We start from the raw sequence: 14,799 nt of genomic DNA, 5'->3' as shown, positions 1-14,799 counted from the left end.
AAACTTTCATGTGACTTTTCAGAAAAAAATGTTATGTGTGATCCCTCATAATTCAGGGCAAGTGAACAATTTAGAAGGGGTGCCTGATAAGTGGAGAAAGAGGCATTCTTCTTTGGTGGCATATATTACAAAGTTTCTTATATTGGCATGTAGTATCGATTTATACAAAGTTTGAAAGTGCAGTAACCATTTAGGTCACACAATCCTGAAGTATTGGAGGGCTATGCCATCACACTATTTGATTCACTATTTCATGTTTCTATTGCTGCAATTTGTGCCCTGGGCTTGCTGCATTTCCACTTGTGACTTGTTTTTTAATTCCTTCTATTTTTTTAAGATTTTTATGTTATGATGATCAATAAAGTGGCTATATTGACAAATTTTATGTATAGATTATGGGGGTTATTTATCAAACTGGTGTAAAGTAGAACTGACTTAGTTGCCCATAGCAACCAAACAGATTCCACCTTTCATTTTGGACAGCTCCTTTGGAAATTGAAAGGAGGAATCTGATTGGTTGCCATGGGCAACTAAGCCTATTCTACTACACCAGTTTGATAAATGATCCTCTATGTGTATGCCCCAGAGTCCTGCTATAATTAAAACTTGGTACTTTATTAGAGTACCAATATATTACACTTGGTATTTATATCCCTTTGAATTTATGTTTTCTCTAAAAGCCACACTCTTGTAAAATCAATGCTGTGAAACATTGGAGTTGTTCTCAAGGGAACAAGATGAAATTATCTCAAAGACTGCAGACTGTGTATATGAGAAAGCTTTATTTACCAATCAGTTATGTGGTTGCTTCATAGATATTAAAGTGTAATTTCAGTTTCCTTTTTAGTGTGTTACTTCCTCTAGGACAAATTCAGCTGTAAACTTGTCTTAATATTAAAACTATCAAGGATAGTTCAAGAAACTGGACAATGAATACCATGATTGTCTTGATTTTCGCAACTATCTGTAAGTACTGCACTCTTTCTTATTTTCAAAGTGGGTCGAATTGGAAAATGTATGAACAGGAATGGTGGCTAGGCAGGCTGGAGTTAGTAACTGATGGGTAAGAATCCTCAAGATGCATTACTAAGAGGTCATACAAGAAATGTATTATGCCAAACATAGAGCAAGTCTGGTGAGTGCCAAGAATGTACTCAGCTCGGAGCTGATGTAGATTTCTGTTGTAAATTACATCAGTTTTCTGGCACGAGCACAAAGGGGCTCATCTTTTGTTTTGTGTCATATGAAGACATCATCTCCGACCCAGCTGGTATTTTACAAGAATTTGTACTCCTCTATAGTCACAAAAACTACTGATGAACATTTGAAGTGTGTTCTGTAACCCTGTCTCCTCTCACAGATTTGCAGAAATCTACTCTAGATGCACCGCTTACTATTGAGAAGCTTAAAGAAGCAGTAAATTCCAAAATAATAAGCTCCGGTGTAAAAGTTTACAAAGAGCATAAAGATATACCTGTATTTCTATCCCAACTATTAATGTATTTTTTAGGAATCACTGCAGTTGGCTGAACCCCATGAAGGAAGAAGTTGTGGTTGTCTTTCCCAAGCCTGGCAAATACACATTGTAATAGGAATAATAAAGACCCATCTCTCTCCTGATAACTGATATAAAATATTACCAAAGGTTATTGAGGGTAAATACACAATAAAATATATGAAGATAAGTCTGGCTTTATTCCTGCCAAATTGACGGTGATCAATCTCTGAAGAATATTTCTGAATTTGCAATTCCAGACAGATTCAATTGGCAGTAGCATTGCTCAACTCTGTTAAATGGAGTTACTTATAGGTAGTCATGGATAAGATGAGGTTTAGGAGCACATACATGTCTTGGTTGCAGCTTCTTTATTTAAATCCTGGCTCTACGATTTGATCAAGCAGATTTTTATCTGATCATTTTAAGCTGGACAGGGAGACATGCCAGGAATGCCACTGTAACTTCTTCTGTTTGTACCTGCAGTAGAGCCCCTGACAGAGTTCCTAAGATTTTTATCAAGTGTTGTTGGTTTTACCTATGCCCTCAGAACAGAGAAAGTGGCATCATATACGAATAATCTGCTATACTTCTTAGGAGACACAGAGACATTAACCCCTTTCTGACTGAGCGATTTTCCGTTTTTCTTTTCTTTTTTTCTTTTTTTTACCCCATGAAATCCCAGAGCTGTAACTTTTTAATTTTTCCATTCAAATAGATGTCTTTTTTGTGACAAGTTGTACTTTCTAATGCCATCATTTAATCATCATTTAATGTTCCATATGATATAGTAGGAAGCTGGAAAAAAATTCAAATGGGGTGCAATTGGAAAGAAAAACTCCACCACCGTTTTATGGGATTTATTTTTATAGAGTTTTCTATGCAGTAAAACTGACATGTTACCACATTTGTATAGCCTTGCTTGTGTTTTAATACTTAAAAAAAAAAACTTTGGGAAAAAAAACTATTTTTTTTCTTTGCATCGCCATATTCTGACCCCCATAATCTCTTTTATATTTACATTTACATTTACAGAAATAGCACTTATTTTTTGTGCGGTGATCTATAGTTTTTATTGACAGCATTTGGGGGTGCATGCCTTTTTGATCACTTTTCATTAAACTTTTTTGGGGAGGTGAAATGATAAAAAATGGTGAATTGACCATTTTAAGGTTTTTTTTTATTCCCATTACGGCATTCACTATATGGGATAAATACATTTATATTTTAATAGTTCAGGCATTTTGGAAAGTGGCGGTGTCTATTATCTACATTTTTTATTGTTTATTTTATTTTTAATATAGGAAAAGGGGAATAATTTAAATTTAATTTTTTTTATATTTTTAAAAGCTTGAACATGCAATCATTATCACTTCTTCCATGGACTGCAATGAATTACCATTGCAGACTATAGGATATTTGTTTCTATGGAGCTCTGTGATAGGCTGCCATACTGAATGGCATAGGAGAGTTGTATATGCCCCAGGAGGACAGTTCTCCCAGGAAAAAACTTTTCAGATTACGTGGTCGCAATTGACCATGGCATCTGAAGGGTTAAAAGTCTGTGATCGGGGTTATTGCTGATCATGAACTTTCCCTCAGGGTGTCTGCTAAGGCATCCACTCAGATTCTGAGCGGGTGCAATGTTTAAGGTCATGACTTCCTCCGTACATATACAGTGGCAGTCGAGGTGGGAATAATCAACACTATCTCTATTAGCGCATTTGGGAAATATTCTGGTTTACGAATAAACTTGCACAAATCCATTCTAATGGCCATGGACAAGCTTATCCAATCATCACCATTGTCTCACAGACTACATAATGATTCTGTTAATTTATTTATCTATTTGGGGATACAGGTCTTGGCCAATTTGAACACTTTTATTCAGCTAAACATCACTTTCCTGTATGACAGTTTCTGACAGAAAGATCTATGCACCAAATTGTCTCAATCTGTCATTGGGTGAAGAAACTTTGCTAACGTAACATAATAACATAGTTTATAAGGCTGAAAAAGACATCTGTCCATCCAGTTCAGCCTGTTATCCTGCAAGTTGATCCAGAGGAAGGCAGAAAAAAAAACAAAGAAAAAAAACTGAGGTAGAAGCCAATTTTCCTCATTTTATAGGGTAAAACATTCTCTGCCGACTCCAATCAGGCAATGAGACTATCTCCCTGGATCAACGAGCCCTCTCCAGAAATCTAATAACGATAACCTGTAATATTATTACACATCAGAAATACATCCAGGCCCGTCTTGAACTCTTTTAGTGAATTCACCATCACCACCTTCTCAGGCAGAGAGTTCCATAGTCTCACTGCTCTTACCGTAAAGAATCCTCTTCTATGTTTGTGTAGAAATGTTCTTTCCTCCAGACGCAGAGGATGTCCCCTCATCACAGTCACAGTCCTGGGTATAAATAAATCATGGGTGAGATCTTTGTACAGACCCCTGATATATTTAATTCAGTTGTTTTTTTCTTAACTAAAAAACCCTAATTTTGAAACTCATTCTTGATACTGTAGTCCACCCATTCCAGTTATTACTTTAGTTGCCCTCCTCTGAACCCTCCCCAGCTCTGCTATTGTCTGTATTGTTCACAGGAGCCAAGAACTATATACAGTACTACATGTGTGGTCTGACTAGCGATTTATAAAGTGGAAGGACTATGTTTTCATCATGTGCACCTATGCCCCTATTGATGCACCTCATAATTTTATTGAACTTGGCAGCAGCTGCCTGATATTGGTTTCTACAGTTAAGTTAGCTGTTCATTAAAATTCCTATGTCCTTTTCCATGTCAGACACCCAGTGTTTTACTATTCAGTATGTACAGGTGACTTGTATTATTGCTTCCAATGTGCATAACCTTACATTTATCAGTGTTATACCTCATGTGCAAAGTGTAGCTGAACTATTTTTTTTATATGACATATAAAAAGTATTGATCTTGGGGGTTTGGGTACTGAGACCCCCACCAATCTTTAAAATGAGGAGAGAGAGAAGGGCTCATATAGCACACTCTCAGCCTGAGGTGAGGTTGCACTACAGTATGAGAGTGCTTCTTTCGCCTAGGTCTAGTAATGTGTGGGGGTCTCAGCACTCAGACTTCAACTGTAGTTATAAAATATCTAAAGTGTTTTTTTTAGTTCAGTGACGCTTTTAAAATGATCCTGATGCCCCAGCTACTGTATATCATCCACAGCACTCCTGTATAGTTTCCACTCAAACATTTTCATAAATTTCAACCTTTATTCTGAGATCTTATATGGAAAAAGGAACTCCAAGAATTAGCCCATTTACATTTACACCACAGGGAAGACACTTAACACTCAGCGCTATACATTTACAGGGGCCTAAACCACTTCTACCCCTCGCCAGTTTTCGCTCTTCTGCCCAGGCCATTTTTTGAAAATCACTTTATGTGGTAATAGCTTTGGAACACTTATTTATCCAAGCCATTCTGAGATTGTTTTCTCGTGACACATTGTACTTCATGATAGTCATAAATTTGAGTCAATATATTTCACCTTTATTTGTGAAAAAATCCCAAATTTACTAAAAAAATTAAAAAATTCCCAAATTTTCAAACTTCAATTTCTCTACTTTTATAATAGATAGTGATACCTCATATAATAGTTATTACTTTACATTTCCCATATGTCTACTTTATGTTTGGATCATTTTGAAAATGACAATTTTTCAGAAAATTTCCAAAACCCACTTTTAAAGGACCAGTTCAGGTCTGAAGTCACTTTGTGGGGCTTACATAATAGAAACCACCCAAAAAATTACACCATTTTAGAAAATACACCCCTCCAGGTATTCAAAACAGATTTTACAAACTTTGTTAACCCTTTAGGTGTTCCACAAGAATTAATGGAAAATGGAGATGAAATTTCAGAATTTCACTTTTTTGGCAGATTTTACATTTTAATCCATTTTTTCCAGTAGCAAAGCAAGGGTTAACAGCCAAACAAAACTCAATATTTATTACCCTGATTATGCGGTTTACAGAAACACCCCACATGTGGTCGTAAACTGCTGTATGGCCAAACGGCAGGGTGCAGTAGGAAAGGAACGCCATATGGATTTTGGAAGGCAGATTTAGCTGAAGTGGTTTTTAGATGCCATATCCCATTTGAAGCCCCCATACAGTAGAAACTCAAAAAAGTTACCAAATTTTGGAAGCTACGGGATAAGGTGCCAGTTTTATTGGTACTATTTTGGGGTACATATGATTTTTAAATAGTATAGGTTTATAGTGGCTCACCCTTCTGATTACCAGGGTAGGTGCTCTAACTAAGATGTGGTTCACCCTAACCACACAAACAATTGAACAATAAATAGATAAATTATAGTGAGCACTCAATATCTGTTGCTATACATCAGGTCTAGTATGTTACAACTCATTTATTAAATAGTCATTAAATCATAAAATTATGCATACAATAAAAATAGAAATGGACAGTATATAAAATATAAGGTATCTCGGTCTAATGTAAAATGTCACAGTTTTGTTTGTATTGATGATTTCAGCTATATATCGCTAAAACAATTAAATATTATCATGTGTCCTTATGAACGCTGAAACTTTGTTCCTAGCGTTACAGAGTCTCAATTGTATGTTGCGTTAATGAGGAGGATAGTTCACTGTCTTGTGCGGTATATCCGGGAGTATATATGTTCAATGATACTCACTATTTGAAGTCCGGCTTGTACGTGTCTGCCCATAGTGGCGTCCCACCGTAGGTCAGTGCACTCACCCGGTTTCCTTATGACAATATGGGATATCTCCCGATGCTCGGTGTCCGCAGTATCGTTACGGTAGTTAAGAAACCTGCTCCCAAATAGCTGCTGTGCGCCCCACGTGTAGCTGGCATCCTGCGCTTTTGCCGGCACTCCACGTAGCTACTGAGGAAGAGGTCAGAGACCTTGAAACGCGTATAGCGGATGGGACCCTTATAGTGGAAAAGACACCTCATCATATCGGAAACATCAGCTGATCAGCACGCACAGTTACGGACATAACCGCACAGACGGTGATCGATATTATCCCTGATTCACCATAGGAGCCTGGAACCAACTAATAGGTAAAGATTTCTTCGGCGCCCTGATCACGTGGAGTGCCGGCAAAAGCGCAGGATGCCAGCTACACGTGGGGCGCACAGCAGCTATTTGGGAGCAGGTTTCTTAACTACCGTAACGACACTGCGGACACCGAGCATCGGGAGATATCCCATATTGTCATAAGGAAACCGGGTGAGTGCACTGACCTACGGTGGGACGCCACCACGGGCAGACACGTACAAGCCGGACTTCAAATAGTGAGTATCATTGAACATATATACTCTTGGATATACCGCACAAGACAGTGAACTATCCTCCTCATTAACGCAACATACAATTGAGACTCTGTAACGCTAGGAACAAAGTTTCAGCATTCATAAGGACACATGATAATATTTAATTGTTTTAGCGATATATAGCTGAAATCATCAATACAAACAAAACTGTGACATTTTACATTAGACTGAGATACCTTATATTTTATATACTGTCCATTTCTATTTTTATTGTATGCATAATATTATGATTTAATGACTATTTAATAAATGAGTTGTAACATACTAGACCTGATGTATAGCAACAGATATTGATTGCTCACTATAATTTATCTACATATGATTTTTAATTGCTCTATATTAAATTTTTTTGTGAGGCAAGGTAACCAAAAAATTGATGTTTTGGCACCGTTTTTATGGTTAGATCATGCGCTATTTTTATAGAGCAGTTTGTTAAGGACGCAATGATATCAAATATGTCTACTTTCTATGATGTTTGTTTCAGTTTTTCATAATAAAGCAATTTTGAAAAAAAAAAATAGGTTTTTGTATCTCCATTTCTGAACGCCCTATTATTTTTTATTTTTCTGCCGATCGTCTTGTGCAGGGGCTAATTTTTTGCAGGAAGAGTTGATGTTTTTATTAGTACCATTTTTGGGTACATATGATTTTTTGATCATTCATTATTACACTTTATGGGGCAAGGTGACTAAAAAATTTGTTGTTTTGGCGCAGTTTTTATTTATTTATTTTTACAGTGTTTACCTGAGGGATTAGGTCAGGCATCCTCAAACTGTGGCCCTCCAGCTGTTGTAAAACTACAAATCCAACAATGCCCTGCTGTAGGCTGATACCTGTAGGCTGTTCGGGACTACAGCTGAAGGGCCGCAGTTTGAGGATGCCTGGATTAGGGATGTGACTTTTTTTATAGAGCAGATATTTACGGACGTGGCGATATCTAATATGTCTACTTTTTCTTATTTATTTAAGGTTTACACAATAATAGCATTTTTGAAACCGAAATAATTATATTTTAGTGTATCCATAGTCTGAGAGCCATAGCTTTTTTATTTTTTGACCGATTGTCTAATTTTTTGCCCGGATGAGGTGACGGTTTTATTGATACTATTTTGGGGGAGATACAACTTTTTGACCGCTTGGTGTTGCAATTTTTATGATGTAAGGAGACAAAAATAGCACTTTTTTTTACACTGTTTTTATTTTTTATTTTATTTACGGTGTTCATCTGAGGGGTTAGGTCATGTGATATTTTTATAGAGCTGGTTGTTACGGACGTGACGATACCTAATATCTATACTTTTTATTTATTTTACTTTAGCACAACAATAGCAGTTTTGAAGCAAAAAATAATCATATTTTAGTGTCTCCATTGTCTGAGAGTGATGGGTTTTTTATTTTTTGACCGATTCACTTAGGTAGGGTATCATTATTGTGGGATGAGGTGATGGTTTGATTGGTACTATTTTGGGGGGCATACGCCTTTTTGATCGCTTGCTGTTGCAATTTTTGTGATGTAAGGTGACAAAAATGGCTTTTTTTTACAGTTTTTATTTTGTACAGTGTTCACCTGAGGGGTTATGTCATGTGATCTTTTTATAGAGCTGGTTGTTACGGACGTGGCGATACCTAATATGTATATATATTTTTATGTATTTCACTTTATCACAATAATAGCAGTTTTGAAACAAAAAAATTATGTTTTAGTGTCTCCATGTTCTGAGAGCTATAATTTTTTTTATTTCTTGGGTGATTGTCTTAGGTAGGGGCTCATTTTTTGTGGGATGAGGTGACAGTTTTATTGATACCATATGCCTTTTTGATCGCTTGGTGTTGCACTTTTTGTGATGTAAGGTGACAAAAATGTTTTTTTTTTTTACACTTTTTTTTTATTTTTATGGTGTTTATGAGACAGGGTAGATTATGTGATCTATTTATAGAGTCATTACGGACGTGGCGATACCTAGTATGTGTGTTTTTTTGTGTTTTATTATGAAATAAGAGGAAAGGGGCGTTTTTTTCATTTTTTACTTAAAAACTAATAATTTTATTAAAAACACATTTTTTTTACTTTTTTTTCTTTACTTTATTTCTGATGTTCACTTTTGGGGGTCTGATCCCCTCTGCAATGCATTACAATACATCTGTATTGTAAAGCATTGCCTGTTCGTGTTCTACAGTGAGTAGTACGCTAACAGGTGGCCTAGGAGACCCAGCCTGAGGCTGGATCTCCTCGGCACCCGTAGAAGACAGGTCCCGATGCCATGCAAGGCATTGGGGAGCCTCTGCACGGCATCGGACAAATTGAGTCCCCGCCACAGTAGAGCGGGGACTCGATGCGCTGCCTCACCCGACACAAACCCGTTCTATGTCGCAGTCAGCGCGGACCGCGGCATAGAAGGGGTTAATCCGCCGTCATCGGCTTTTACCAGTGATGCCAGCAGATACAGCAGGGGCCCAGCTACCAGGGACTACCAGGCCCCTGCAGTGATCGCGCGCGCACCGTTTCGGTGCCCGCCCGATCACCATGACATACTATTACGTCAAATTGCTGGAACGTGGTGGCTTTCATGATGTAATAGTACATCATGTGTGAGGAAGGGGTTAAAAGTTAAGTTCTATACAGTCAGGCTCCCACTGAAATGACCAAGATCAGAGCTAGCCTGATCATGACTATTTAACCCCTTAAATGCTGCAGCTTATCAGCATCTAAGTTGACAAACCGAGGAATCTCCCTCTGCACCCCATCTGCCCTCCTGGAACATGATCGCAGGATGCTGATGGTTGACATTAGAGATGAGCGAATCAAAGTTGATGAAGTGAAATTCAATCCAAATTTCAGGAAAAATTAGATTTGCACCGAAATTCTAATTTCCTCATGCTTCGTGGTAACGAATAGCATTTTTTCCTAAAATAGCTGCTGCATGTGTTAGGATATGGAGCAAGGAACTCTGGGAATGAGGGATCACCCACAATGCCATGCATGCAGCCAATCAGCAGCCAGCGAGCCCCTGTGATGTCACAGCACTATAAATAGCCTCAGCCACCTTGGATTCAGCCATTTTCCAGTGTACTTAGTGCAGGGAAAGATGTCAGCAGGCGCTAGGGACAGTGGTAGAAAATACTTTAAAACTTTTATTTTGCTGTATAGAAGTTCAGGGAAAGGATAGGGATAAATCATTTCACAGTATTGAAGCAGAACAGGGTTTACTAGGGGAGGTTACAGCCTGGGTAATAGGAACAATCCTATTACACCTTGCTGCAAAGACTGGGGATCCAAATAGCCATGATATAGCTCTGTAATTCCAGCAGACCGTTCTTGTTATTGGGGTGCAAGTGCTGTTTGATACAGCCATTAACAGAGTTTATTACAAGTAAATATTTATACGTCTTATTTGCCCTTGTGTGCTGCAGTTATATGTTCTAAAGCATTTTTTTGCTTGTATAAGTGCAGGGGTGGCCAACCCAAGCCGCATGCGGGTCCTCGCACCTTTATTTGCGGCTCGCAGAGGAGCGCGCTCTCCTCTACATATGCGGTTCGCAGGGGAGCGGGCCAGCTATTTCTGTACTAGGGATGTTGCTCGCAGGTATCGAAATATTAGCAGCATAGGGGAGAAGAAGGCAGTCCCCCCTCCCCCTGTGCTGCTGCCGCTGCCACTAGTGAGAATGCAGGGGGAAGAGGAGTGGAGGGGCTGTGGCCACTGCAACTGATGAAGTTAACTCACTCATTTATTCAAATACAGGAGGCGGATGCTGGCTGAAGAATCATATAGCCCGCACCCGACCTCTAAGATCCGCGACAGTTAACCCCTTAGGTGCCGCACCTGAGGGTTTAACTGCTGGGGATCGCATCACCGTCATAGAGGCCAGGTGTCGGCTATGTGATTCTACCGGCACTCGCCTCCTGTATCTGTATTAAAGGTCAATTGTCATTGGTGGTGCAGTGCACCCCCCCTTCCTTAATACATGGAGGCCTGCTCTCTGACCTGACGCTGTGCACATCAGGTCACTGTGGAGAGGGCGCCACAGTCCTCAGAGCAGCGGCAGCAAAGTTAGGATAAGCCTCCTACACAGTGTTTTTTTTTATTAAAGTACTGATCATGGGGGTCTTATCTGACATGGGGGTAGTATGAGCTCAGATAAGACCCCCAAATCCTCATCAGACCCACAAAATAAGCCTCCCCAGTGCTCACATAAGACACCAAAAATCAGACACCCCATGCTCACATCTCCCCTATGTCAAATCACCCCCCTTCCCCCACACATTATCTCAAAATGGGGGTGGGGGGTCATCTGAGCATGGGCGGTCATCTGAGCATGGGCGGTCATCTTAGCATTGGGCGGTCATCTTAGCATTGGGCGGTCATCTGAGCATAGGGCAGCCATCTGAGCATGGGACGTCATCTGAGCATGGGCAGTCATCTGAGCATGAGGGCGTCATCTGAGCATGAGGGCGTCTTCTGAGCATGAGGGCGTCATCTGAGCATGGGGGGGTCATCTGAGCATGGGCGTTCATCTGAGCATGGGCGGTCATCTGAGCATAGGGCAGTCATCTGAGCATAGGGCAGTCATCTGAGCATAGGGCAGTCATCTGAGCATAGGGCAGTCATCTGAGCATAGGCGGTCATCTGAGCATTAGGGTGTCATCTGAGAAATTTTGAAACACATTGTGAAAAACAAAGATTGCCAGAAGTCTCACTAAAGCTGTCTACATTACAGGTAGGAATAGTGGTTTAAATGTTTGATAACTCAATGGCAGTAATACTGTCGTGTGCACGCATATTTGTGTAAATGTATAGCTTGTGGCTCCTGTTAGTCATACGTTTTTTTTCCTGGCTCTTTGTGTCTGTAAGGTTGACCACCCCTGTATTAGTGGGAAAAAATGGCATATTAGCCCTTGTGTGGTGAAGTGAGAAAATTGCAGCCCTATTTGCCGTTCAGCGGTGCAGTTATATGTTCTAAAACCCTTTTTGTCGTGTATTAGAGGCAAAAAAATATATATTAGTTGCTGTTTAGCAGTGCAGTTATATGTTCTAAAGCCCTTTTTGGCGTGTATTAGTGGGGAAAAAGAAAAAGAGCTTGTAAGCTGTTGTGTTTTGAAGTGATTTGAAGTGAGAAAATTACAGCCCTTTTTGGCGTGTATTAGTGGCCAAAAAAATACTGTATATTATTTGCTGTTCAGCTGTGAAGTTCCATTGTACTGCAGCCATTTACGGGGTGTATTAATAGGAGAGATACGTACATCCTATTTGCCGTTCTGCTGTGAATTGTGATTTATTTTTATTTTTGGGGGGTGTATTAATAGGAAAAAGAATACGTCTTATTAGCCAGTCTGCAGTGAACCGACATTGTTATACAGCCATTGTTGGGTTGTATTAATGGGAATAATAAGAATGTGTTATTAGCCGTTCTGCAGTTAATTTACATTATCATTCAGTGGTGAAATTTGTTTGTGATACAGCCTTTTTTGGGAAAATTGGTCAGTGAATATAGGCTTTCTTCTGTAGGGACTAAGTAATTGTGTCGATTAACCATTCACTGGTGAAATTGTTTTGTGAAACAGCCTTTTTTGGAAAAATTGATGGGTGATTGTAAAGTATCTTCTGTAGGGACAATAAATTAGTCGATTAGCCATTCAGTGGTGAAATTTTCTGTGATACAGCCTTTTTTGGGAAAATTGGTCGCTAGCTGTAACTGCGGTCAAGGACAATATATGTCCTTTACGGCCACTGGGTAAATGTGGTTCCTGCCCAGCCACACCAGCAACTTGGCCAGCTGATGCAACTTCCTCCTTCACATTCTCATGCCGTTGGTCCTGCAACAATGTCCGCCTCTGCCTCCTCATCCTCCACTGTGTCCTCAGCCTCCACTGCAGGGACAATTCACAGTGCTCCTCCAGCATACCACATGTGCAGGGCACGACGGCGTCATGCTGTTCTACACCTCCTTTGCCTGGGCGAACGGAGTCACACAGGGGAGGAACTGCTTCGTGTCACTCATCAAGAAATCAAATCCTGGCTTTCTACGCAACAACTCAAAATCGGAACCATGGTGACTGAGAATGGGAAGAACATGGTGTCGGCACTGCGTCAAGGAGGGCTGAGCCATGTGCCCTGCATGGCACACATGCTTAATCTGTTCCTGAAGTCTTCCACCCATCTGCAAGATGGCCAGGAAACTTTGCATGCACTTCACCACTCATACACCACAAAGCACACCCTCATTGAGCTGCAGCGGCAAAACGGCATCCCCCAACATAGGCTGATATGCAGCGTTTCCACCCATTGGAATTCCACCCTCCATATGTTGGACCGACTATATGAACAAAGAAAGGCCATAAACTATTTATTGATGATCCAAGTGGACAGGAGTACTCCCCTGTGTAACTTTGATGTCAGCCAGTGGCAGCTCATGCGTGACACCTGCCGTTTGCTCAGGCCCTTTTGAGGAGGCCACGTTATTTGTTAGTCGCCAAGACTACGGGATAAACAACGTCATTCCACTGCTTCATGTCCTAGAACAGATGCTGGTAAATCTGGCTGGTCAGGGAACTGGAGACGTGGTGCCTAGATCTCACGGTCACATGAGTCCTGTGGGGGCTGAACTGGAGAAAGCAATGTGTAGCAAAATGGGTGACAGGAGAGGAGGAGCAGGAGCATCCAGAGGAAGATGGGGAAGATGAGGCAGAGGACCCAGACACTCCATGGACAGTATGCAGTGGAGATGGAGGCAGTGAGTCCCTCTGAGTCACTTGCACAAATGGCCCGATGCATGCTCAATTTCTTGCATAATGACAGCTGAATTGTCACCATTCGGCAGAGGGATGAATTTTGGCTCTCCACCTTGTTGGACCCTCGCAACCAGTCCAAAATGGGGGCCTTTTTTACAACCGCTTAGAGGGGAGGACAAACTGAACTACTATAGAGACATTCTATGTAGTCAGTTGGCCACTGCCTATCTGCGCCATCGTCCATCCTCTTGCAGGTCTGACAGGGGGGGCCCTCTGCACTCACTTTCCTCTGCCATAGCTGCTGTGGCAGAAGGGGGGGTAAGAGCAGTTCCAGCTCCATCAGCAGCAACTTGAGTCTAGAGTCGATGATGGCAGCTTTCTTCACCCGCCTAGTGAAGAAACTATTCACCAGCAGCAGCTAGACCTGGAGCAGGACCTTAACCAGCAGGTGGTGGCATACTGGGAAAGCACCCTGCCACCCCACATTGAAGATCCTCTGGACTATTGGGAAGCCAAACTGGATTTCTGGCCGCAATTAGCAGAGTTTGCCCTGGAAAAGTTGTCTTTCCCGGCCAGTAGTGTGGCATCAGAGTGGGTGTTTATTGCGGCGGGGACCATAGTTACCCCAAGAAGAACTCGACTATCCACACAAAATGTGGAGAGAGTGACCTTTGTCAAGATGAATCAGACGTGGATCAGCCAGGATTTCCACCCACCAGTGCCTGATGCATCAGACTAGATCCTCCATGGTGCCACACCAACACTTTGACAAAAGAGACCGGTTTCTTCTGGCTACCTGCCTCAGCTACTATTCTGATGCTGCGACACGCCTGATGCCACACATCTGATGCCAAGTGCTCCTTCTTTCACCCACCATCTTCAGCTGGTACTGGTATTGCCACCCACCTCCCCACTCTGTCACCGGGTCACTCTGTGGTCTCCTGATGCTGCTGCCACCTCCACACCATGTCACCTTGACAATCTGTGGTCTCCTGATGCTGCTGCCACCTCCACACTATTTCACCTTGCCACTCTGTGGCCTCCTGATGCTCCTACTGCCACCTCCACACTTTGTCATTGCGCAACTCTGTGGTCTCCTCCTGATGTTGCTGCTGCTGCCACCTCCACACTGTTATTGTGCCACCCTGTGGCCTCCTCCGGATGCTGCTGCTGCCACCTACACACTGTCATTGTGCCATCCTGTGGCC

The 14,799-nt window shown here is 41.2% G+C and overlaps 1 protein-coding gene across 1 annotated transcript in view; it reads left to right on the top strand.

Moving 5' to 3' along the window:
- Positions 1-860: 860 nt before the first annotated feature.
- LOC121001626 overlaps positions 861-14,799 on the top strand; it is a 100,565-nt gene continuing 86,626 nt past the window's right edge. Inside the window, exon 1 of the mRNA XM_040432796.1 lies at positions 861-966. Within this exon, the coding sequence (XP_040288730.1) occupies positions 930-966 (37 nt within the window). The 5' untranslated portion in view covers positions 861-929. The remainder of the gene's footprint in view (positions 967-14,799) is intronic.

Source organism: Bufo bufo, chromosome 1 (genome assembly GCF_905171765.1).
Source record: "Bufo bufo chromosome 1, aBufBuf1.1, whole genome shotgun sequence".
NCBI classification, from domain to species: Eukaryota; Metazoa; Chordata; class Amphibia; order Anura; family Bufonidae; genus Bufo; species Bufo bufo.
Note: the sequence above shows the minus strand (reverse complement) of the source record. Positions and strands in the feature narration are given on the sequence as shown.